Source organism: Pyxicephalus adspersus, chromosome 6 (genome assembly GCF_032062135.1).
Source record: "Pyxicephalus adspersus chromosome 6, UCB_Pads_2.0, whole genome shotgun sequence".
Classification (NCBI taxonomy): Eukaryota; Metazoa; Chordata; class Amphibia; order Anura; family Pyxicephalidae; genus Pyxicephalus; species Pyxicephalus adspersus.
The window spans coordinates 55,504,278-55,531,363 of NC_092863.1; the positions used below are offsets into that span (position 1 = coordinate 55,504,278).

At 37.8% G+C, this 27,086-nt stretch overlaps 2 protein-coding genes and 1 long non-coding RNA gene across 3 annotated transcripts in view; 1 reads left to right on the forward strand and 2 right to left on the reverse strand.

Annotated features, from left to right (window-relative positions):
* PPTC7 (protein phosphatase targeting COQ7) lies at positions 1 to 20,732 on the forward strand. Its single transcript, XM_072415881.1, has 6 exons — positions 1 to 450; positions 9,942 to 10,121; positions 12,114 to 12,312; positions 13,100 to 13,223; positions 13,730 to 13,859; positions 14,546 to 20,732. The coding sequence occupies exons 1-6, from the start codon at positions 249 to 251 to the stop codon at positions 14,602 to 14,604; spliced, it is 894 nt and encodes a 297-aa protein (XP_072271982.1). The 5' UTR covers positions 1 to 248; the 3' UTR covers positions 14,605 to 20,732.
* LOC140333886 (uncharacterized) lies at positions 4,775 to 8,918 on the reverse strand. Its single transcript, XR_011921439.1, has 3 exons — positions 8,820 to 8,918; positions 8,594 to 8,723; positions 4,775 to 4,878 (listed from the first exon to the last, which is right to left on the reverse strand). It is a non-coding gene; the product is annotated as an uncharacterized lncRNA (long non-coding RNA).
* The window catches only part of RAD9B (RAD9 checkpoint clamp component B), a 21,046-nt gene continuing 14,055 nt past the window's right edge, over positions 20,096 to 27,086 (reverse strand). The window contains exons 9-11 of the mRNA XM_072415883.1: positions 25,744 to 25,854; positions 25,092 to 25,269; positions 20,096 to 23,984 (exon numbers count right to left, since the gene is read on the reverse strand). Coding sequence (XP_072271984.1) covers positions 23,853 to 23,984; positions 25,092 to 25,269; positions 25,744 to 25,854 — 421 coding nt within the window. The 3' untranslated portion in view covers positions 20,096 to 23,852. The remainder of the gene's footprint in view (positions 23,985 to 25,091; positions 25,270 to 25,743; positions 25,855 to 27,086) is intronic.

Below are 27,086 nucleotides of genomic sequence, written 5' to 3' on the forward strand. Positions count from 1 at the left end.
TCAGTGCGCTCCAAGATGGCGGTAGAGGTCGGCCGGGCTCGTGTTAGCCGGCACTGAGTGCGGGCGAAAGGTCAGGCGTATTCTCAGACCGAGAGAGGCGGGGAGAAGGATAGAACCGGCGCCTGGGCGCCACACCTGCCAGCCGGCGGGAGACAAACCCGTATTGCCCTTGAGGAAGGCGGCGGAGGAGAGAAGGAGACACGGAGGAGGACAAGGAGGAGAAGAGGAAGACGGGGCCGTCCGGGGCCATGTTCTCGGTACTCTCCTACGGGAGGTTGGTGGCCAGAGCGGTGCTCGGTGGACTGTCACAGACCGACTCCCGGGACTATAGCCTGGTGACGGCCAGCTGCGGCTTCGGTAAAGATGCCAGGAAGGGGATCCTGAAGAAGGGAATGTGCTACGGGGACGACGCCTGCTTCATCGCCCGGCACCGGACGGCGGATGTCCTGGGTGAGTGCACGGTCTGTACTGATATATCTCCCCTATAGACACGTGACTGCCAGCTGTACCTACCTATGTACTGACACCTACCTGCACACTATTACAGGATGATTGCATGGTACTGATATATCTCCCCTATTGACACGTTATGTACCTACCTATGTACTGACACCTACCTGCACACTTTTACAGGATGATTGCATGGTACTGATATATCTCCCCTATAGACACATGATGTACCTACCTATGTACTGACACCTACCTGCATACTCTTACAGTATGATTGCATGGTACTGATATATCTCCCCAGCATCTTATAGACACATGATGTACCTACCTGCACACTATTGCAGTATGATTGAATGGAACTAATGTGTGTGATGCTGCAGGTAAGACATTGGCCTCGTTACACGTGTTTCCCTATAATATGAGGAATAGCAGAGGTCACTTACAGGTCACCTACCTATGGGGATGTCAGAGCTTTGTGCCAGTGATTCTGATCCTATCATAATCTAGCGCCAACATATTACACAGCGCTGTACATTAAATAGGGGTTGCAAATGACAGACAGTGACACAGGAGGGGAGGAGCCTGCCCGAAGAGCTTACAATCTAGCACTGATTGTGTCCCCAGCCGTAGCACCATTTATCAGAAATGGCTGTACAGCTGCGTACACCCCACTCACATGTCCCATATCATGCCAATACAATACAATGCTCCGTGATGGGCCCAGCTTCATAAATACTATGCCAGCCTATAAATCAGGGAAGCTCTGAGCAGGAGCAGTGGGGCAGTTCATCCCCCCCAGCTTGGGGTCATTTGCTCCTATGGAGCTGGACACTGATCTTCTCTCTGCTCCAATGACTTTGAGAGACATTTTGCCCTTAGAGGACACAGGGACGGAGCCGGCACTTGGTGTCCTCCCTCTTTTGGCATGATTCTTGTTTTGGCAGGATTCATTTCTCTGGCAGTGTATATAAAACAAACATTCAGTGTCCTGAACATGGAAGGTGCCCCGTTTGTGTTTCCATCCTTCTATTATATAAGGGGAAGGTTTGTCATGCACAAGAGGATTAGCGTTATGTTTGTGTGGAATGGTGTGCAGATTTACATGATCACAAAGGCTAATATTACACACTGACATGGAGCGATGCTCTGCTGTCACATTCACATGTGTGAAAGTTACAGAATTTGTTGTTGATTTTGGAGATGTGACAGTGGAGGATACAAGACACGGCTCTGTAGAATTTGCTGCCCTTCAGCCATGATAAACATCAGATAGCAGTATCTGCCCATGATTACAGTTCTCACATTCTGGTTAGTAGTGTCACTGAGAGCCCGGCCGTATCTTTAGTAAATATGTCCACATGTATGTACACACCTAATCACTGACACTGGAAATAATGTTTTGTGAATGTCTTCAGTGACGGATGAATGAACGACTTCTGTACACATAACACCATTCTGTTCTATGGTGCGGGAGGACAAGCGGCACACTGCTGTACTCCCTGCGTAAGAGAGAACAGGTTGTTTGTGATCAGTTGTTCATCAATCTGCTGCGGTGGGTTGATAAATGTCAGGGGACTGTTAACACATGTCAGATTGAGGCGTGCATGACCGTTCATCTCGGGTGTCAATCATCTATTGTGTACCTTGCCATAGGTTTGGATAGTGTTGAGGAGGCTTAGCCCTTCCCAGGTAGTTTTTGCTGATATTCATGGCTCCATTAGAAAGATTCCCCTCACTTCCTGTCCTGCAGACAATGTTTTCCCAGACAGGAAGCGAGGGGCTTTCGATTTACAATGCAGACAGGAATACAATGCCTGTTTTTCGTAATGTGAAGGGAGGTTAAACCTTGTTACATTCTGATTCCATACTGAGACTGTCCTGCGTGAGGATCAGATTTGTTATAGCTTTGGTGGTTTATTGCCATGGATTATGTTTGCTTCTTATATTAATATTATTGTTATTATTATTAATAAACAGGATTTATATAGCGCCAACATATCACGCAGTGCTGTACAATAAATAGGTGGTTGAAGTAGTTGCAAATGACAGTCAGATACAGACAGTGACACAGGAAGAGGGGAGGACCCTGCGCCAAAGAGCTTACAATCTGCACCAGGCTAACAATTTCGAAGAAATAAAGCTCCTTCTACTGTCTTGTTTAAGTTACCAAATCGAATTTTGTGGTGCTCCTTGTTAGGAATTTTATTTCCATTAATTTTAAAATCCAGACAAAATGTTATATTCAACGTCAGGATCAGAACCCATTCCAGATTTGTGTTGCATTTGTGGGAGATTTACCCTCACTTCCTGTCATGGAGACATGGATAGGAAGTGATAGCTTGCCTCTGTGATGGGGAAAGTTTAGATATTTGCTGCTGTCCATTAATAAAGCAGAGCCGGGCAGGGGTGGTTGTACAATTGGCTACATGAGGTACAGGTGACAAAAGCAAATGCACAGACACAAACTGAGCACACCAGCTAGGATCAGCTTCTCTGATTGGCCTGGTCAGATTAGAAAGAAAGCGAAAGTGACAAGATTCACTGATTGGCTTGGATCTCCCCACATAAACAAACCTCTATACATAGTATATTGCCTGTAATAGTATATTACCTGTAATGAATGGCTGCCTTTATACCTCTTACCTAATTACTGGAGGATCAGACAGTTTTCAGTTGTCATTTCTGGCTGACAACAAAAGGTTGCAATTAAAATGTTCCCATTGTTGTCATCCATCTGCTGCGTTGTGGTACATAATGGATGCATGCTGCTGCTTTCTCCCACATGCAGACCCTACAGGTCCCCCCCCCACCTTTATTTATAGGAGGGGGGGGGGGTGGAGGTCTAACACACTGATGTACCTCCTGGTGGTCTCCTCTTGCTGTAATGTCAGCCCCTAAACACACGAACCACATGGAGAGACAGGAAGGTGAGCGGGATTATTGGTCACATGACTGCAGACAAATGAGTCATTAAAGTGTATCTTTTATCTGACATTCCCTGGTGGAGAATCTTTCAGGTCCATTTTTTTAAGGCCAGTATAATTAATGCCCCACTAAGGAATGTTTCAGTGAATGTCAGATTCGCTGATTTATTAAGACTCCTCAGTGATTTTTATGTATGGACTAACAAGATGACAGAGCAATGCTAATGGCGCCTGGTTTGTGATCCTCCGGGGGCAAAATTTTACTTCTAAATAAATAGGCCATCACGCTTATGACTGCAATAAATGGAGTGGATGAATGCATTTTTTATTTTTGTACTGCATGTTTTTGGCTTAATGTGGGACAGAAAAAAAAGATAAACTATGGAATGGTGTTTTTGTGGAATGGGGAACAATAGATATGGAATTATATGAGTCACTGAAGCAGAAGTATTCTGTGCTTGATCTTGTGAAATTTTCCACAGTGAGGCCCAAAAAAGTTCAGTGACTCATAAACGAGACTACTTCTGTGATTTGTGATTTGTTCAGGCCATATAAGGGATTAACCCCGTTTGTACTTTATTTCAGTAGATCAAAAAAGATTCCATACCATGCATATTTGTCCACTTATATGTGAATGAATATATTCAAATTTATAATATGTTATCAATGTATGTTAATATTGTTTTATTGTATAGACTATAGCTATATGTTTATGTGGAATTTGTTCATTACATATACAAGTTGTGCACAATGTTTGTCCTCAATTGGTTTACTTGCAGGACATCCACCAGACAGGATCTGTCTGCAGTCTTGAAGCAGCCCAATATAGCCTTTGATTAACCCATAAATAAAGTAGGGTCTTAGAAATTTCCAGCTCTACCAGAGTTGCCCTGTGATTATGTAATCCAGTCTTGTACTTAGTGTAGGTGTGAAAAGGTGAAATGCTTTGCTGGCTTCTTTTCAAAAAAACTTGTGTAAAGCTGGTACAAAGCTGTATAGAGCTGGTAACACAGAAGGTCACACAAAGGGCTTTCCTGCTACTTGAAAAGCTTCTGCTTTCCCTATGACATGTTTGTTGTAATGCTGGTATAGCCCTGCTGACATCCATGTGCAAAGCAAGAGGACTCCATTGCACCACTGAGCCCACCACTGCACAAATTCTGTACTATTTTATCCTAAAACCCTGGAGTATTAACGTTTTAGCACACAGCAACTAAGCTCTTGTTATAAGTGTAAAGGACTGTAATGACCTTAATTACATTTGTACAAAATGTTTTTCTTGTTTTATAAAGCAGTATTTTTACATTTCTAGAGAAATAATAGACAAGGCTTTAAGAATTGATTTATTGGACTCACTGTTAGGATAACATTAGGTGAGCAGTAACACTGGTTTTTGCTGGCAGGGGGTTGCTTGGGTCTTTTAATTTCTTCTCAATAGAGTGACCACTTGATTACTAGTAGTAGATAAGAGCTTATTCTCCTTCCCATGGTGTTCAATTTATACCTGTAATGGAAAAAGTATGAAGACTGGCATTACTAGTCATCTATTCAATAGATCCAAGTCCTAGGAACAAACAATGTTCTCTGAACTCGTCATACATGCACACAGCAGGTTAAAGCATCAGTGTGATAGCCAGGCAACTAAGGTTTACTTTAGAAGGAGCGTCTGCCTGTCAAGGATTGCAGCTTGTATATCTCTCTCTACCATAACAAAGTGCTTTTAGAGCCCCTTTGTGTTTGTACCAGCAAATTTATTTTGCTTTTTCTTGCCAGCAACTTTTGCCGGTACTGTGTGAATGCTGGTGTCAGTTTAGATTAGGTATTGATGGCTTTACATACTTTTTTGTTTTTTTTCCTGATTTCAGCATCCGTTTTTGTGATAGGGCTGTGGCTGGCAAACAGCAGTGTGTTGCAAGCTCTCACACCTACCTGTAACTATTATTAAAGAGGAACTAAACTGAAAAGTGCCTAAAACAAAACAAAAAATACACTTACCTTCAATCCCGCAGGGCAGTCTATCCAGAGGTACCTTTCATAAGGTCCTGCATCTTCCGCGAGCCGGGGCAGCGTCATCTTTGCCTCTTTTTCCTGGTTCTTCTTCCTACGTCACCCAACCCAGGGGGGAGATTGGGTGACGTAGGTTGGGAGAAAAAAAAACTTGCCGATCTCACTGCGCATGCGTGAAATTGGCAATTTTTTCTCTTTTCAAGAAAAGACATGCGCACAAGGAGCACTCAAGAGCCTCCTGGGATGCGTGATGTAGGTATCCGGAAGGCTTTGCGCTCCTATTCATTCTCGAAAATAGTCATCATACAAGGCTACAAAAGCAGAAAATGTGACTCTGCTCATACCAGTTGTACAAATGCTTTATTTTGTTTTGAGGCTAACTCATTACAATTTTTGTCTTAAGATCAGATGAGCTGTGGGAACATTTGTTGCCAACCACTCATCTGTTTCTCAATAAACCAATGTTTGATCATTTTGCAGTACTAAACTGTTCACTACTGTCCTCAATATTTTACTATGAACAGGTGTGGCTGATATGCTGCATGTAGCATCTCAACCACAGCTCACAGCGTTGAGAAAGTGGTTATTGCACTTCTACCTTACCACACCACTAATCTAAACCTTAGAGATATGCTGCCATCAGAAAAAAAAAGCGCATGGGCATAGCTGTCATTAGGGGGAGGGGAAAAGCGTATGTGCATGACTGATTTATTTATTTCAGATGGAGCGTTGCCTACGGATCATTATTAGGTCTGAAGATAATGTTTTTACGATTTGCCAAATGTAACTTTCCTGATTGAAGATAGTTCTGGAGTACTTCAGTTTCAGATCTAATACATTTGTACCATCACTTTTAGGAATAGTTCTTTTAAGCTATTTTTTTTATTATAAAAGTGCAGGCTGTAAGTAAAGTCAATGTACTTTTTTTATTTTTTTTTTTTTTTCCAAGGACCTTTATGCTGACAGCCTGAAAGATGAACTAATGTTTAACCTATCTTTAGGCTGATCTGACTTGTTTTATTTTCATCTTATGAAAGTCATCAAAAGGTTATTTCACATTTACAGAAGTGCAACCCAAGTATAGAAGTATTTATACTACGTCTACATCTGTATCATCCCAGAAAAGAGTGCTTTCCTTCCATTTTCCCCCAGTGTAGAAATAACAGAATGGTACGGTGTCTTTCCATTGAGACCGCTTTTTACATGGTTAAGACTACTCATGTGAATCTGATTTCTTGTTTGTGTTTTGGCATGCTGAGGCATAAAACAAGTTGTACTGTTGTTAAATTCTAAATTATTCCCTATTTTGTCTTCTAGCCTTGGGATAGGGTGTTGGCTGTTCTAATTTGTCATTTCTCTGCCTCAGTTCTCACTCCACACAGTGCAAGTTCTTCCAAAAGCTGCTTCTAAATAAGCTGTTGTCACAAATCTCACTATTTGCAGTTTACAAGTTATGTCTCCCAGCTGCACTCTATGGAAAGTGAGGCTGTAACTGGTTATGGTATAATTGGAGTTCATCATTTTGTTGCTGTGTGAACTATATGATCATACAGAATATCTGAGCATATCACTCAGTGCTCACCAATAGGAAATGCCGCTTACTGCGTTACTGGAACTTTGGTTATTTTTTTTGAAAACTAATTGCCACATGATTGTTTTACAATTTAAATAATTAGGTTATTGTTACAACTTGACCCCAGCTGTACATTTAGTTATGAACAGTTTTACAAGCTCTTCTTCTGTTCTAAAATGCTTGCATGGAGGCTCTGTATCACTTCTGGTTGTAAGCTAGGGCAATCTACATGCAAATGTACATTCATTACTCCTTCCAAGAGCCAGCCAACTGTTTGCATTAGGGCTAAGGAATCCCAAGAGGGGTATGAAGGGTACAGTGTTTACAGGAAGATATGTACAGCACCTTTCTAACCTCTTCTACCAACCATGATCGACCTTTGTTGCACAAGTGTAGAAACCAAGTTATGACCCCACTAGATTTAAATGCTTGAAAAGTAAATAGGATAGGTTTTAAAAAAAAAAGTGAATTTGTATGTTTAACAGAGGGGGCAAGGTAAAATATAGGCAGAATTAACATAAATTGAAATAAAGTGATGTTGGTGCTTTATCAACAGAATACAGTGTTAAAACCAGATTTTTTTTTTATGCCGGTCGGGAAGAAACTGTAGGTGGGTGGCAGCCCCTGTATTGAGACTCAACTCGTCAGTAAGCACCCAAAACTGCCAGGTGGTTACTGAAAAGTCCCAGGTTGTGCGCTTGGCTTAAAGGGGCTAGGGAGAACACTGGGATATTGGCACAAGGGTGTGCACACTTTTACTTGTAAACATAAATTATTTCACTGATTCATACCTTCTTCATGTAGGCATGGAAGAGAAACTATTCAGCTTCACTATACAATAAGGATTATATGTTTGGTTGGCTTTTTAGTGTTTTCAGTTTATGGCTTTTGTTTAGATAGAGCATCAAACATATACACATATGTTTGTGCTTTTGTCCTCTTGAGTCTGTTATGGGGCACACTTTCTGTTCATTATTAATATGTAATGCAAAGCAAAAATATATTTTTCACACGTTATATAATTCATTAATTCCATTTCCAATGCCCTTATGTTTGTGCAATGCAGGAACCTATTCCTGTAAACACATAGCCTGTGTTAATCTGCAATAACCCCTAATTCCTCTGCATGCATAAAGGTCTGATATGAGATGTGCCTGCAGAACATACACTTGTACATTATGAAGTGTGTAAATGATATATATGTTTCTGCTACAAGCAATAAATGTATCCAAACATCTCCAGGTCTATTCTGTATGATAAGAAGAAGTGTAGGTACTACACTGAATGTAGGTGGGTGCTCCTACTAAAGCGCATACAAGACCAGTCAGATACAGGTAAAACCAAACAACCTCTGATATCATTTCATCCCCACTAGAGCCAACAAAAAGGAAAACTGTGGGATTACTCGTGTAGGGAAGTAATTCTCTTTTAGAATAAATACTAAATAAATTATTTTATTAAGCGGTAAGGGAAGAACAAAAGACTTTCTCTCCCAGTCCTGCAAGGCATTTCATCAGACAAACATAAAGAAATACTGCCAAATAACATAAAATCAAATTTAGGAAATAATGTGAAACTACCCGCACCTCAAGGGTAAAATTGTTATTTAGGGAAATAATATGACATTTACTTAATTTACCTTTCACTCTCTATTCTCCTGGGTTGTAGTCTGACCCTTGGTGTCCTCTCTTACAATGCAGGACATATGGTAGGGGTAGACAGAGCACCGTAGAGAAGCGCTTTCAGGGTACGCTTGCACCAGGAGTAACCTGAGAAAGTGAGGGACAAGGAAAGACCAATTGAAACCAAAATTGGATTTTTTTTTCCTGAAGTTAGGTTTCAAAATTTTTTTAAAGACTGTATACCTGGATTTAATGTGGTTGTTTCTTCGGTTTGCATACAGTTTTGCTCTGATAACCATAACCTGTTTAGGGGAGCAGGTGGTTGAAGGGCTGACCTCTATTTTTGGGCTGAATGTGATTAATCTGTACAGACGTGTGAGTCTGGCAGCAGGCAGATTACCAGGTTCATAGCTGGGTCAAGGCAAAATCTCCTATTCTCAGTCTGAAAGGTCTTTCCTAAAGAGCATGCACAAGCAGCTGCAAAACCTTAATACACTGTATAAGAATTTTTTTTAGGTAGAAATATATACTGAATGTTAAGTTTTGGGGCATATGTTGCAAGTACATGCTTCCAAAGTTATTTTAGTGTTAATAAGAACTTTCTAACTGATCCTGACCAATATGTATTAAGAGAAAGGACTACCCTCTCGCAAAACAGTTTTTGCATCTCCCCCTTCCAGATGACATATCTAAAATATCTTTAGTATACAGAATGTGATATCTAAACGTAACTTTTGTCAAGGCCTAAATATTGTTTGCTAGGACAGAATTATTGTAAATGTAGCATTCAAGTCTGGTGTTCCAGTCATGTGCTTTGTAGTAGCAGTATTTGATAATAATTGGTATTATTGCAGTTTTAGATATCTTTTTGTGCATTATGTGTAAGTTAAGCTTGCACCGCAGTGGGATATTAAAATATGTATAAGATGCAGCTAAGGAAATGTTGTTTAGAACACACAGTTCTTTAGTTTCCAATGTTTTCTTGTGCTGGGCATTTTTTTATATTGAATTGTATATAAGCTGTGCTAATGACTAAATCTTTATATAGATGTTACTTTTTCCATTTCTAAAGATCTGCATTTCAGGTAAAAGTCTGTCTAAATCAGTACAGGTACTCCACTACGTTGTTTAGTAGTCTGGCATGCTGGATCTCCAAACAAGGAACAAATATATAAAAGGACTATTGTTGTTTTTGCAGCAGGGAGTTTTTCCTTAACCTTTCCCCTCTATTCTCCATTGAACATACTTTTTTACAGTAGTCATGCAGCCTGTCTTTACAACACTCCTTTCTTCCTACTGTCAATAACAATTATTAAACATGTGTACAAGGCTTTAGAAGTAACAGTTTATTCTTTTTCCTTTCAGGAGTGGCTGATGGAGTGGGTGGATGGAGAGACTATGGGGTTGATCCCTCTCAATTTTCAGAGACTCTAATGCGCACATGCGAACGTTTAGTTAAGGAAGGACGGTTTGTGCCAACCAACCCTGTTGGAATTCTCACCTCCAGTTACCGTGAACTGCTTCAGAACAAAGTACCATTATTAGGTAAGAGTTAATTGCTACATACATATGAAGTACTCTTTTCTAATCATTTTGTAAGTGGGCCCCTTCCAAACAGAATGTATTCAATGTAAAACTGGTAGCTTTTGGTAACCAGTGCTTCTTAAAGCAATGGTTCTCTTGAACTGGGGATCCCATTTACAATGAATGCACATGCAGGCAGATAAGAATGCTTTTTTCAGAAGTGACACCACCAGCAAATTTTTAGCTAAAAGTCTCTTCTCTAGCCATGGCTCCTGAGGGTTCTTGCATTTTGAGTCCACTTTGTGGCATATGGAGAATATTTGATTCTGAAATCTCCAGACAGAATACTGCTATAGCCAGGTTCTTGTCATTAAACTATTATGGAGCATTGATTGCCTGTTTGGGAATATCAGAAGGATAATTAACATGAAATCCCTGCAAATGTTGGGTGTTGGCAGACTAGGATTAGAGAATCTGTGTTTTGCTGTGCACTTTTACATTAATGATTAGCCAAGTTAAAACGTTTTTCATTATATGGGTTCTCCTTATTCTCAGAACTCCCTACCTTTTTTTAAAAAAAATTCCTAGACTTGCAATTTGTGAGCTGAGTAATAGCCAACATTCTAAAAAGTGCCTACTGAAATGTATCTGCTGGACACTTGCAGGTCTTGTGATAGAGAGTATGATGTTCTCTAAATGTAAATGTCAGACAAGAGCAGCATGTTCTTCTGGAAGCCATTTTACTGCTTTCTAAGTATAGTCGTTTATATTTATAACTTAGAGCACAGCATGGCAATTGGCTCACAAGAGTCAACTGAGACTGGTCCAAGTGCTAAAAGCTAGCAGAGATCACCTTACATTATTGGAAGTCGTCAACCTGACTTGGATAAAATAAATAGCATTGAAGCAGGAGGGCTTTTTTGAGATATTTTGGTTATACATTACTTTGTGTACCAAATATTGTTTAGGGTTTGTATACATGATCTTTGCAACTATGTGGTCAAACATATTGGTGGGCAATACTAAACAAGCTGGAATGTTTTTTAGATGTATTTTAGATGTCTGGGATGTTTTAAGATTATGTATATGCAAGTTTTTACTTTTATTATAATTTTAGGTAAAATACAATGTTATCATTTTTTAAAAATCCATAAAAGCAGAATTGATTCATCTGAAATCCATATATTTTATTACTCTGTATGTCCCATTGACAGGAATTAAATTAATTTAAATTAAAGTATTTGGAACTGATTTCGGATTCCTTTTATATTAACCTGTTTTCAAGAGCGTTGGTCACACTTTTATTATCCATAGAGCTGAACTCTAAATCAGTATTTGCTTCCTTTCTTCTGCAGAGGAAGTTTGTTCTGTAATGTGGTAGTGCTAAGGCAGCATAGTAGATCTTTCATGTTACCCAAACCTGTTTCTGTGATGAAACTTTCACAGCATGCTATTAGCAAGCACATTTCAGCTTAACCTTGTTCATGGCTCACACCAGGCATGTTTCTCTAGTTTGAACAGCCAAAAGCTGTATAGATGCAGTTCACTGCAGATGAGGTGATTGCTCCCAGAACATAATCTCATTAGAGTGCAAAATACTTCAGTGTTCTCTTCCAGATATTGTCCAATATGTTGGGTGAATGTGTAATGAGAGGAATGCACGCACATTTAACACCCAATATGTACTTAACATTGTACAATCCACTTTAGGTAATACCAGCTGGGGAAGTGAAAGGGGCCGCTGGATTGGGTACAAATTGGTCAAATAGCTGATAGTTTAGGTATGTGTTCCTTACATTACAGCTTTTGGTCAATTTAAATTTGATTGCAGATGTATGGTAAACTGAAAAGCTACTGTTTGTACAAGAAAACAGGGGAACGTTTTCTAAAATGACAAAACTCAAAATGAGTTGGTAGGAATTTCATGGCCTTAACAGCTATTTCACAGCTTGCAGGCCTTGATTATGAACTAGTTGAAATCTAATACAGTTTTCATTTTTCTGTGCACTTAAGGAAGCAGCACCGCTTGTTTAGTGATTCTCGATAGAACAAGTCATCGATTACACACAGCGAACTTGGGTGATTCCGGGTTTCTAGTAGTACGAGCAGGAGAAGTTGTACATCGGTCAGATGAACAGCAACATTACTTCAACACTCCATTCCAGTTGTCAATAGCACCGCCTGAAGCTGAAGGAGTAGTTCTTAGTGACAGGTATGTGCCCTGTATGTGGTATTCTGATATCTTTTTCTTTTTTTTATTTTGTTTAATATGCATCCGGTTTAATTTATGTTTTAAGACCGTGAACAGACAAGAATTGCTTGTTTCCTGACATTAGCAGAGCTTATATACACTCCCTCCAAATGTGTGCATGGACTTTAAAGCCCCACATGCAGTCAGTGTGATAAAGGATTTGCAGCTAACTATACAGGCTTTTTTTTTTTTTTTTTTTTGCATTAAAATCGGTGGAAACCGTACAATTTTTTTATTCCAAGATACTGACAAGGCTTGAATCTGACCTCTTGTTCCTTTAGTGAAGGACACCGGGAATGTGATCAAAGCGGTTTCATGTTGCCTTCACAACAGTTAAAAAGAAATTCCAGCAGCACACAGTGTACTTGCAAATGAGGCAGCTCCACACTTGGCAGGGAGCTTTATTTTTGATGGGAGTGTACAGAAAGCAGGCCGCTCATAGGATATGTGGAAGAGCTTGTTAAAAATCACATGAGCAGACAGCATTGACACATGGTGCACATTCAGCAAAAGCTTGACCATTGAACTGAACCTTGATGTGTAAATGAAAAGCTTTTAATAAAAAACAAATGAGAAAATCTAGTAAATTGCAGTATGTTATTAACATTCCTTATAAATTCACAAATATCTAAGTAATGTGCATTAAAAAAACATGATGGTACTCCCCGGGTTATGTGGATCAGTTATAGATGTACTGACATTATTCATGCCTTACTGGGGTGTTTTTTTTATCTGATTCTTTTAATAGCCCTGATGCTGCAGACAGTAGTTCATTTGATGTTCAGCTTGGTGACATAATTCTTACAGCCACTGACGGACTTTTTGATAACATGCCCGACTACATGATTCTGCAGGAGTTAAAAAAGCTAAAGGTATGACAAACATTTAATTCTCTCTGCTCTTATGTACCGTATGTTACAGACACATATGGTCTTATAGAAAGTAATGTATTTTATAGGATGGATTATGGGGGGAATCTCTGACATAAGAAACGGGGGAATGTTAACTTTAGCAAAATGGCATGTGGATCCTGAGACATGGGCAACTAAATAGGAAGATACATAGCCTGTAAAAGTTGAGGTTTTGCACCTGTCAAGTGCCCAATGCTTAGTTTGCTGTTGTACTGCTTACAACCAGCTGAGAATGCTTGGCTTAGCAGAAATGAATTCTGAAAGGTGTAAGAATTGCTTCCCACCACTCAAAGCAATACAAGCAGGGAAGTATAAACAAGCAACATGTTATATACAGTCTGTCAAAACAGAATATTTCCAAGTGTCAAAAATTGTGAGTTCTATTCTCCACCTCTTATGCATTTAGTATACTATGAAAGAATGTGCTTATAATGGTATTCTATAATAATTTCTTTCTGCTTCTCCAGAATACAAATTATGAAAGTATACAGCAGACAGCCCGCAGCATTGCAGAGCAAGCTCATGATCTAGCTTACGATCCCAATTACATGTCACCATTCGCACAATTTGCATGTGACTATGGACTGAATGTCAGAGGTAAGTCTGGGATTTATTGTACAAGTAGCAGTATTATTCTGCTGCACAATATTCTGTTTAACCCCAAAATCCAATAAATATTCATGCTGCTTTAAATTTTAAACTATTTGCATTGAAGTCTATAGATGACTTATTTGTCACCCTATAACATCTCATGCCGTGCCTTAGATTATTAACTAGTGCTGGTGTGTGGTCGATGTTGTCTAGCTATATTAACCACATGTTCGCATGCAAGGATGTGTAAATTGCTCATATAGTGACTAAATATTTCACGGGTGAGATGGCAAACACTGTGAAATGATACTTACTGCACATGTGCAGGATCTCATGGTCATATGGATGGCAGCATTGTGTTGCACAGGAGTGAATTCATGTGTATTAGAGCTACTACACATGCAAGTTCCACATATCCATACTGCATGTGAGTGACTTAAACATCATCCTGCGTGTGTCACCAGATGCTTCAACTGATAATTCACTTGCACAATCATCAGCAGATTTTGACGTATAAACTCTACTTGCCATATTGAGATGGAACTTCATGTTTAAAAAGTCCAAGGAGTAGATACATCTATTAACTGTTTAGGCCATGAAATCAAAATAATACAATGAAGAGGGAAACCAACATTTCTTTTGACACTGTGCCAGTTATTGATGTTTTCTTGATTTTTCCTATGTTTTTGCAGGAGGAAAGCCAGATGACATCACTGTTCTTCTTTCGATTGTAGCTGAATATACAGACTGAGATGCCTGAAACATCTGCTACAAATGTAGTTTTTATTTTTTATTCCTGTACAATCCTAGGACTAATGATGTGTTGCACTGTATCCTGCTGGCAGGACTGCAATTTACTTTCAGCGTATTTTCGGCCAGTTCTGAAAGAAGTGATAACGCTGTCCACAAATGAAGACTGGGGTCTTCATAGGAACCACTACTGTCTAATGGTTTAGGTATTGTTTAAGAAGGAACTTGCCTCAAATGCTAAGATCAGTTTCTAGTCTTATTCACATGCATGCTTTGGGGGTGTGTACGCACAAACATAATAGTGTGTTCGCCATGTGATTTGTGTGCTGTGCAGTGACAACACTGAGCCTTATTTTGCTAGTTAGGTGATCTTTATTTCCCCAGAGAAACCCACTAGATCCAAACCTAGATGTTGCATCTGACATTTTTTCAGTGTGACGCTGGGAATCTCAATGTGGGGTAGTACAGACAGTGCTAATTTAGGACTTTTTCAATAAGTCACACTCGCTACTGGACTGTGAAAACTAATATGAAAATAGAGTTGTTGCTACAGCAACTGGCCATTTCTTGGTAAAAGATCAGGTTGCGCAATATTAGTTTTTTTCAATAGTCTTTATTAGGTTATCAAAAATCCATTTGTACCAAAGCCGATAAGTTACAGCAGGGACCATAATGTCAGATCATCTGTTAGAAATAGATTCAATTCCTAGGAAATATTAGGAAAACCTGCACAGAGGTATATGAAAACTTTAGTTGCTACTATTGTAGATACTAGTTATGAGACTACTAGTGCCTGCAATACTTTCCATTACCAACCTCAAACAAGCATGTAAATAAAATAAAAAATGTAAGTTTAATGTCTGAACTTCAGATCTGAAAACTTGTTCAGAGATGGTGTAAAGTATTGAAGCCATTAGATAAATATGATGGGAGGTGAACTGGAATTTTCAGAAAGCCTCTTGTTAGCAGCCTCTATTTCTGTAAATTGAGCTGCTTTTGATGACCTGTCTTAAAGTTGGAAACTCCTTGACTTCTGCCACAGACAGCATATGTATTATAGGTGTCAGGACACCTTATATACATGTGCTTCTCCCAGATTTGTGACTCGCTAACTAGTAAAATAAAGATCAGGATTAGCAGCCCAGGAGTATGCACCTTCAAAACAAGCTCATTAATAGCAGTTCCTGCATTTCTATCCTGAATGGTCCCCTTAGGTTGTCTTGGTAAATTAGTCTGGAATGCAGACTCTACAAATGCAGTCTGTGTTCCTGAATATGTGCACGTGTACTGCACTCACACTTTCATATGTGGACACCAGGTCAGTGCACTGCAGATTACCTGTACTGCTACACAAGTGTGCATGTAGGTTCATCCATACATGTTTTATCAAAAGCATTGTAGCTAATTACGTAAAAATATAATTATTTTCAATGCTTTTTACAGGGATGTAAAGTGTTATATTGCCAAAAAGCACACTTGGAAGACCTCAAAAGCTGTTAGTGATAGTTTTCATGCTTTATTTAGACCGCTCCTTGTTTCTGACATTGAATGAAAGTTCAATTTGGCCACTATCCTAAATCACATGACCTCAGCTAGAAACCTTTGATATATTGAATTGCTGTACGATACAGAGTTCCTTCCAGTGTTTATTATGTAATCTCTAACTTAAAGCCATGTTTATATATGTGTTATATACAGATTTGTATATAATATATATTTTGGGTAACATTTAGTGACTGTGCACTGAAGTTACTTTGTCACAGATATTTTTGGAAGTTCTTGTTGTTCTATTCTTGGTGAATAATTGGATTGAAGTTGAACTTCTCATTAATATTCTGTGACTGTAACTTTGTTGCATTTTATCTGTGCTGCGTGTGTGTATGTTACCTCATATTGTACATTATTTTTTCATGTTGGTGGAATTGTACTGTATATTTGTATACCCATGTGAAGCTCTTATTTAAATATGTGTTTAACATGTACTATGTACATGTCATAACTTTACACATCATGCTTGTAACAGGCATTGAATTCACAGTGGTAATGAGAGGGTTCATTCGTAAGAAGTCGAAAAACAAAATGTTTTCTTTCTAATGTAGTTTGTTGTCCATTTGAGGTCACCTTGACTTCTGATATTGCCTTAACTGCTGAAAACTTGATAAAGCAGCAAAAACCAGCATATGAAATCACAAAGAACATATGTTTATTTGGCTTTTTAACAAGCCTTCTAATTCTCATCTGGATTACATAGAAGAAAACCATTGTTCCCCCGTTTGGTGTCTTTTATGTCATACTTTCTGCAGAAAAAAATTAAAAAAAATGCAGCTATTTATGTAGAAAAATTTAGTTTTGGTGTTTTTTTGTTGAGAAATTTTAAGCATGAATGAAATGTTACATGGCATTGTGCAAGGTAATGATAGATTTTAAGGTTTTTTCTTGTATGAGATATCTGCGTATGTAGCTAAATAGAATTTGACTACCAGAATTTAAGCAGGTCTGCAGGCAAAGGTATTGAGCGGATACTGCCTACATTCTCCTGTATCCTAGAAATCCAGCTGGATGTGTGTCTGCCCTGGCAGACAGTCACTGGATTTGTAGTCGGTGGTTTTTCTGGTCCCCGTAGAACATTCTAATGACTCCCTGTACTATGTGAAGTAAAATTATCTCTCTACCAAAGGGGGTTCTAGAACAGGCTGCATGGTTTTACAGAGGTTGGAGGCATTATAGGTCAGCTCCCAAAAATATTGAAAAAAAGGTGGAGCAGTGCCAACTAAGCAGACTGAATGTTGGTGATTAAGGCTGTAAATAGGGCCAATTCCCACTTTTACATATATAGACATTTACAGGCTCTAAAGTTTAGCAGGAGTAAGAGCATAACAAGCGTCACTTCGCAAAAATACAAATGCCAAGTAAAGTACGATGACTAGTGTAAACAATTGGAGATAAACATACTCTTCAATAGTCAAATATATCTTGCAAAAAACACTACACAATAAGAGCACGGCTATGTACACATGGTTATCCTTGTCTCAGGTGAGAATCTGACCTGTACAGTGGTCTACTGACAGTTCATGGATCCATCAGGATGGATTTATGAACAACCAATGGGGAAAGACCACTATTCAAGTCAAGGTGAACAAGCACAATGGGTTGCCACTCGCTCGTTGTCCTCTCTCTATAGAACAGAACAGGAACTGTGTGTACAGCCCGCATTCATTTATCAGTCTGTCACTAGAAATGATCATGAAAGATCATTTTTAGTGAAAATGCTTTTACATGTGTACGCAGCTCCATTGTGGTGCCATTTCTGGTTTAGGTCAAGGCAATGTCCATTTTCACAAATGTTAAGATGACCCAGATGGGACCAGATAAGTATCCACCAACGCAGAGAATGCAACCATATATTAAACAATTTTGTTTGTGTTTCCATACCCCTTCTACTAATGGGGCAGATATACTGATGGGAATTTTGGGAGGTGATCTCTTCCTTAACTGAAAGTTTAAGCCCTGCATGAACTATGAAGGAAACCTGCCAGAAAAGTGGAGTTTTCCATATATTATATCAGGTTTCCTTTTCAGGGGCTGTGGGCTTACAACCCCCCTGTTTTCCTTAATTTGTGTTATGTCTCCTCACCGCTTATAGCATGGGCAACTAAGTACATTACACTTCTGTTGTATTTATGTAATGGAATTCTGTACTAATGACTTTCACTGCATCAAGAAGTGAAAGAAAATGGCTGTGGCTAATTCAATAATTTCTGCATATAGGCCAGTGTGCATTTGTCCTTTGTGGAGTACATGGATTCTTTAGCTGATTTAGGGCAGGGAATGCTAAACTGGAGCAGTGAGAAAAATTAACATTACGTTTAGAGATTGGTTAATAATTTTTTTCCTCCTATGCTCCATAGACGCACTGCAACATAATGGAACCTGACCACTTCTTCATGTTCATTCTTCAGGCTGTGTTTAGAGTAAAACTGCTGCGGGACTTTACGAAAAGATGAGCAGCGGTTGTAAATGCAATGCAAAGCAATTGCAAGGTTTTTGCTACATGAGAAGCTGTTGATTTGCATCTGTGCCAATAATTTACTGAATGAATGTCCTTCAGTTAGTCCTGAATGTCCCTTGAAGCATTCTATACTAATGTCAACCTATGCCTTTACCACATGCCCAATGAGCCCCCCCAGTACAAAAGCAGATAAATATTTTTCTTTGTGGCTAATCTAAAGCTTACTACCTACAGTAAAAAAAAAAATCATAGGTGTATCATTTCACTGCTGTGGCCATAATCATTTATTAGCTGCCCCGTACTGAATTTCACAAGCTTTAGGTAGAGTGACATTTACTTCCATGATTTCCTCCAGGAATCCTAAACTTTTCCCTATTCTTCCACTTCTCTCAAAGTTTCAGTCCTTTCTTCTTCTTTAGATAAGTTGTCAGCCCCCACATAAGTCTGTTAGGGATTTCACCTAATACATGTGGGAAGAGAGGTAGTGTATTTGGAGAAGTGATGTTTTTTTTTTTTAGGCTTTCTAGTTTTTTGGGGGGGTTTGTAGTAAATTGTAACTTACACATTTATTTCAACTTCATCCTTTTATGTTTAGCCATTTCCAATGGGACCAACCCCTATTTTTGTGGGTTTATCTTTGAGGTCATTCAACTTTTTGTCATCAATGCTAGAATTTCATACCTTTTTGTGTACAGCCTATCCCAAGGTAAATAACATTTTGTATGCAATTGTTTTTTTTTAGTATCACTCTAAAATAGATCTTACATTAATAAACTGCAACCTCCAGTCTACGTAAAATTACTACATGGTACAGTTTACCTGTACAGTACAGGTATGCAGTTAGATCAATTCCTTTGTCTAGTCAGCTGCAATACTTCTTTTCACATGTTTGAAGTTTTTCACAAGGGATAGTGTGGCTCCTAATTTCTCACAAGAAACACCAAAGAAATGCATAGCTTTCCATCTGTTTATAAAAGCAATACTGTAATATAAATGCTTATTTTTAACAATGTCCATTGTATGAAACTCTGCACTCTTAACATATCGATCTAATCTCTTCCTTATAATGCTGCCTGCGCACAAGTTATTTTACAAAGATAAACCCATGCACTTACTAATATGAAATAGTCATGTGATCAATTAATGCAAGGAGTCTGTTCCATGAGGCGTATACAATATAGCTTTTTACTGGTGGAGATTTTGTGATTTTTGTGAATGTTCGTTTAAAGAGAATGTTGAGAGTAAAGCTGATAGGGGGAAAAGGGATATTGGGTTACTACAATACTGTAGGCTACTTATATATTGTAGGCTACTACAATACTACAAAAGCATGTCACTACAATGCGTACAGTATGCATTAGTGGCAGTGTGTGCTCATTAGTTTTGCAAATGTGCTGAATGACAATTGTAATGTAAAAATTAGTGTATTGGAGTGAATGTGTTCCATTTAATGTTTAATGTGTTCCATTTAATGTTGTATCAGGTTTTCCCCATTAGGTTTTTTGTTTTTGTTTTTGTTTTTTTTTTTTTTTTTTTTTTTTAAGGGCTGGGTATTAAAACCTGTCCCTACGTGTCCGTAATATAAGAAAGAACCATGACACAGAAAACCTATTGATGATTGTGTAATTGTTCAGTTCTGAGACTGTACAATTTCCCTCCTATGGTCTGAGATCTAAAGACATGTATGAAGTAGTCATTGGCATAAAGGGTACATGAACCAAGTACTTTTATACTTGATTTTTTTTAAAAGTTCTATATACCATTGCTTCCTTCCAAATGCAAATGTCTGCGATTTCACGTATGATGTGTCATTTAAGGGACCCTTGGCAGGACTGTGTGACCTGGCATGCTTGATGTTCCACTCGGCTCATGAGACATCCATTGCCTTACTGTGAGAAGTGCTGTTTTTTAGGGCAGGGTACTCTTTTGAAGCATTATGTATGCACAGTGCTTGCTCTAAAACCAAGTACTGCATTCAGTAGGCCTTGGCAGTCTCAAATGCTGTATGGGGGCAATGGCAGGTAACCATGTTCAAGAAGGTTCCCTTAAATACTGAAATAGCTATGTAAATAAAATGTAAACTGTAAGAGATTATTTAATAAATAGTATTTATACTAAAATATTTTCAGTTGTCTCTTTTGTATTGATGTATTTATAGTGACAAATTTCACTAGAGCTAACTCTGTGTAGCATAAGCATTTACATAGCACTGACAAATTACTCAGAATTTTACAAAGTCCACAGTCATGTCACTAACTTCAGAGGCGCTCACAATCTTATGTTGCTTCCATAGTCATATGAATAGTCAGTTCACATGACTGTATCCATAGTTATGGCATACTATAGTTCAAGCTTGAATACACAGTACTTTGCACAAGTATCACCCTTGCCTCTCACCTTAGGACTTAGATTTGCTAATGAATAGATTGGAATCTAAATACTTAAAAATAAATATTTTTTTCCATTTATTGCATATATGTTCACCTCCTTCACCATGAAAACCATTAGATAAGCTCCAGCACCGCCAGTTGCCTTAAGGAGTCCCATAATCCTTAAATGGAAGCTGGTTTGTGTGCAGTTAGTGTAACATGATCTCAAATACATGTTACTGGTCCTAGAAGTTGGTAAGACACATACCTAGACAAAAAGCATCATAAGGACCAAGAAGCTGCAAAAACATGTCCACAAAACTTTGAACACTTACAAATATCACTCTTACTAAATGTATGAAGTCCATCCAAATTCTGTGACCCAATCTGGAGGGCTGGAAATAAACCAAAAGCCAATGATGGTGCCGAAGAAGCTGAAAAGATCCTTGGCTGAGATGGGAGAAGCTATTCAATGGACACCTCTAAACTTGAGTTTCTACGAAACTTGGCATTATAAAAGAGTGGCCAGAAGAAATGATGTTTGAGCTAAACCTACAGTGGAGAGGTTGGCAACCAGGAACCTGATAGTTGGTTGCCATTGGAGTCAATTGAAGAGGTTCCTAAAGCTGAACTATAATCAAAATTTCCCCTCTGTAGCAATAGTTTGGCAACACCATTATTGCTTGCAGAAGTTAGCTTTTAGTGCAACCAAACTAGAAAGAGTGTCACTGGCAAATAAAATGACTGTGTCGACACAATGCTTATTCCCTGGCTCGAACAGTTCTCCATCTGAATAGAATATGATCTAATTGGGCAATATAGCAGCTTTTGTAATAGCGGGATTAGGTATGTGTTTTACACAGTTGACATTACTTTAAGCAAAGTAGGATAACTATGGGCAATAAGGAGTTGTTTTTTTTTAATTTCACTTTAATATTTTTCACTAACACAGACCCCCCATGTTTACCCATTATATCCCCATTCTCATTTTGCTGAAGTGTTAAAAGCTCCTAAATAGATTTGTTTTACAGCTGAAATAAAAAAGGGCTTGATCATGTTTACTATATATAAGAACAGTGAATCACAAATACACTAAACCACTTTCTGCTAATTTTATGTGTTTCTATCTCCTTACAATCGAACCATGGAATTGAGGTATGGATTCCAAAAGATATTTACAAGTCAACTGACACAGTGGCTTTCTCCACTTTGATTTCAGGTTCAACAGTGCAAAGAGCTCAGTTTGTCATAGTATTTTGGGGAGATGCAGACCAGTGCTCCTGTTGTTTGGTCCCCGAATTCCTAAAAATATAGATACCCTAGTTTGTGACTTGAAAATGTTCACTTGAAGTCCCATCTCAGCCTGTCAGGGTAAAGAATATACGTACAAGAACATCTCAATTATTGTAGGATCCAAACGAGCAAAACTGAGCAAGACTTACCATAAAGTCTAACTGGTGTGATTCTAGAAAGTATTGGCTCAGGGGAGTACACATGTAAGCAGGCATCAAATTCAATTTTTTTTTGTTGAACCTTGGATTTACAATATACAATATGATGCATTTACCTCATTTTAGATGTGCAAAACTAATGGTAAAAATAAGTTGAAGACCCATTTTATTCACATTTTATAACCTTGTATTAAAATGAATATCCTTCTATTTTTCATATAGTGCATTTTTAAATAAATTGCCATGCCTACTATTTAAAACAATCAATGAAACACAAAATTGTTAATACAAGGTTGTAAAATGTGAACATCTGTGTGGGGGGCATTATCAACCTTGCATCTAAAAAATGTGACAATCACTTCTTCATTGCATTCATTCTCATTTCTTTTCCTCATATTAAATATTTCTTACTGATTTATTTCAGTAAGGTTTTTTTAAAATGAAGCAATAGCTGTAATGTGCTTCTATATTTCTGTGTGAAGCTAAAAGTGAGGTAGGTCACTTAGTTTTTATATGTATTCACGCCTGATTTTCATTGAATACTTTTGTCTTCGTGCAGAATCAAAACCATTCATAGGAATTCTCCTTTCCCCAACATTGGCATGTTTGTGCTTTTTGTTTGGTCTCTCTTGGTTACTATCAACAAGTTGCTAAAATCAGACAGCCAAGAATTTTTTTTTCACAAATGCTTTTGTAAGATTGTGTTGTGGTTATTGTTCTGTGCTGTCCACTTCAAGTGACACGTTTTATTAAGACGTAGTAATAAGGATTTATTTTACTCGGTATGCATGCAGTACATAGATTTATCTGCTGCTGTTTTTTTTTTTCCTTTGGTTATAAGTAATAGCATTTATCCAAAATCACTACCAGTTCAGAGGTGAAAAATACTTTCTATATTTACTTTTTTTTAAATCAGCACATGTTAACCCTACCTCTGCCTTGGAACATAAATCCAAAGATTGCTTTGCATTTACTTCTGTCCATGAAGAGTTTCTTTATATAGGATCCTTCTATAAAGTATATACTCCTGCTGTCTGCGTGCTATAAAAGGTAGTTTATTTCTAATCTATCAGCATATAATAGGTGAGATTTATAAACCTAAAGCGCAGTCTCATTAAATATAATATGAACATATACATTGCAGAATAAATGCAATAAATAAAAGCCTATTTTAAAACCAAATAGAAACTTATGGTAATGGTATATTCAGTTTGCTTCATGAGTCATTTTGGCCAAATCCATATTCTGACCATTTACTGAACAGCATAACACTTATGTAAACATTTTTTTGGGGAAAAGAGCAAAATGAGATGGCACCTACCAATATGGTTTGTCAACATACTAACATTGTAAACAAAACAAAAAATGTACATTACAGAAAATATCTTACTGAATTTCACTCAACAAAGTTCTTCAAACATTAAAACTTCTGAGAGAGTTCCTTTCTGTAGCCTTCATCCTCATCTTCACTGGATGTTGCCAAGCTGTAAAATAGCTGATCAGACTTTTCTTGCTGCTCAGATGAAAGGGCTCCAAAAAACAGAGTACAAAACTAAAAGAAAAAATAAAACCAACAAAATGAGTGCAAAATAAACTCCAAATTACTGGGGCTCCATTACTCCATAATTGCTGAACTGTACTTGTGAAATCCCACTAGATGCTGCTGGTGCATTTTTTAGGTGACAAAACAAAAGCATGGGATTGCTTTTTCTGATTTACATACAAGGTAGTAGTTTTGGGTTTTATATTTCAATTCAACTATTATCATTCAAAACACTATACCCCGTGGATCAGTTGCTCTTTTAAAACAAAATTAGATGTAATTTATGCAACAACAACAGCAAATTTCTACATTGACAGTCTTCACACAACTGTATGTCCTACAACACCTACTATAGAGAATAATTGCAGCCGAGTCTCCCTGCTTATTGCAGGAAGATGGACAAGTCACTACTTTCAATGTCTGAAGCATGTGTACATGGCTGCACAACCCACCATCTTCTAAAAAGGAAGATTCTGACTAGCTATAGACAAATCAATAATCTGTAAAAGTTCAGTCTGAGTTTACACACATAAATGCAGAAGAGAGGGAGATGGGAATGTAGAGTTCGTCCACACTAGTGTTTTGTGTTAACGCACAGCTCGTGCACTGATTCATTGGTTTGCCGATCATCATTGGCACACTGAAGACACTGCACATATTGTGCTTTAGAAAATGCAGCATGTACTCCATGTGCGAGCCATGAGCTGCATTTGGGAGCCCATTCAAATGAATTGGCCCCAACTACAGCGCATTGCAATGCGAGTTTAGTAAAACACCTCTAATATTCATCATTGCGATTATCAGTTAATGACTGTGGCTGTATCTATAGATTTTTATTTTTTCCTTTTTTGTGTTCACTACTGCAAACTGCAATCTTATTTTTTCTTTCATTTTTTTTTGGTAAACCTAAAATATTACTTATCTATTAGTATCTATTTTAAATTTACCACTTTACTGCCTCCAGGTGCAACAATATGCAAGTTCTACGCCATGTGGGGGTTTTGTATGAAACAAGCTCATAAATTCAATTTAAAGATTACCTATATAGCTAAACAAATGAATAGCAACAAACAATCTGAAATCCATGTAAAAGGGTTTATTAAAACTAGAGAATACCTTATGGTGAGATAGGATGTTATGTGGCTTCTCTTGTGTATGAACACAACCTGTCTGTAATTTAGGACTGCAGGTAATAGGTGGCTGCTGGCTCCTGGTAGGACCTTGTAGAAAACTTTCTATATTGTTCTTGTTTACCATAAAGTTTGTTTTACTTTGTTTTGATAATGAAGGTCCCCTAGATTGAAGTAGAAGAAGCATCATTAAAAAAAAAAAATAAAAACATTTCCACATTGACCTCAAAACTTTTAACCCAAATATGGGGTACAGCCGCTAACTTAATAAAATATTGTAGCTGTGTGTAAGATTTTAGGAAGTCGATTGCTCTGCCAATTCTTTTGAGATGAAGTACAGAGGTACCCATTCATTTCTTTTCTTAGCTAATGCAGCTCGGTATAAACATACACACAGTACTTTTTGTAATTCCAAATATAGGGAAATCTCTGTAATTAAGAAAAATCAGAAATAACACTAACTTGACAGTCATTTTAATATGATCTTTGGTTATTATAGGGTCTGGATAATATAATGGTTTTTACCATAAATGTTTTTTTAATAATCAATGCCACATCTCTGTAACACTTTTCACATTGCTTTGCCAATACTCTATCTTGACAGAAAAAATCAATCATTGTGAAAATGCTGCACTTACATGTGTGATGGTGGACATGAATTCTGAGAAGAAACATTATCTGCTTCTGCTAATGTTGCCAGAATAAAACTTGCTTCAAAGGCAAGGTCATCTATACTGAAGACTATTGGTCTGGAATTGAGAAAAAAAAAACAGTGATCGTTATCCAAGAAAATTTGAAAAAGCAATTCCCTGTGGGCCTAAATCACAAAAGCTGTACAGCATGTAATGTTTTTTTACTGTTCCTTATTCTCAACACCTTTGTACAAATATATATTGGCTAAGGAATCACCTCATGATATTATTACAACAACACAAACAGTAGTATTGTATTCACCACAAGCTAACATGTTCATTACATGTGGATGTGACTTTTTTTTTTTTTACACACAGCATGTAGTATGTGTGTGCTGTCTACTACTGTAACACAGTGGGGTATCATTCTAAATGAATTTTGCTGTTTGAGATAATGTGCAGTATAATTTTCATTTTATAAATCAGGAAATATGATTCGGCCTTTGTAGATATTTATCACAATGTTGGAAATGTTTATACTTGTTTTCCTGAATATGTATGCAAATGTTAATAAAAATATTATGAATGCTATAAATATAGCTAGTCAATGCAGTGAAATAAAAACAAATAACTGTCAAAAAAGGAGCTGTAAATTGAGCCCAAAGATTATAACACAGGTTGTCACTCATACATTGAGCTTCTGTTTGTAGATAACTGTGATAAAAGGTCTATTCTGGAGAGCAGGAAAAGAAGATGTTTGATGGAAAGATAAAATTAAGATTCATTAAATAGGAATTCATTTCGAAATAGAGACTTTTCAAAGTCCATGTAAACCTTTTCATTCTTAAAACCTTGAAACCTTGTAATAAATATAAGGCAAACCATTTCAATAAAAATAATGATTTATCTTTTAATATCAGCTATTCAGAGTTGCATCTTGAAAAGTAAGGAACCCTTGAAAATTTGTGGCTTCTGCGGATGTAAGAAATCCCAGCCACTGCCACCGTGCAAGGCCAGGCAGAAAGAGGGAGTCATGTCATCAGCAGTCTGACCATAAGCATTTATGGATAGCGTCCTGTAGCTTCAAAGTACTAAGCAGATATGTAAACAGACCATGCTAGTGGTCAGAAGGAAACAGGAAGAATTGTGTATTGCATTTTTTTTTTTTTATTTTATTTATTTTTTAGTAGCAACCAATAACAGAACTCAAACCAGTGTATACAGATGGCAAAAGCAAATAAAAGCGTGAAAAGGCATACAATTTTACAGAAATAGTCATATCTAGCAATTTGAGAGAACATATAGCATGCCATGTAATGATAAATGGAAAAGAGAAACAAATTGTATAC

What these genes read in the sequence shown, in the direction of transcription:
- PPTC7 (XM_072415881.1), top strand. Translation starts at nt 249, where the DNA reads ATGTTCTCGGTACTCTCCTACGGGAGGTTGGTGGCCAGAGCGGTGCTC. An exon ending in CCGGACGGCGGATGTCCTGG is followed by an intron (nt 451 to 9,941) that starts GTGAGTGCACGG and finishes TTTTCCTTTCAG; the next exon opens with GAGTGGCTGATGGAGTGGGT. An exon ending in GAACAAAGTACCATTATTAG is followed by an intron (nt 10,122 to 12,113) that starts GTAAGAGTTAAT and finishes TGTGCACTTAAG; the next exon opens with GAAGCAGCACCGCTTGTTTA.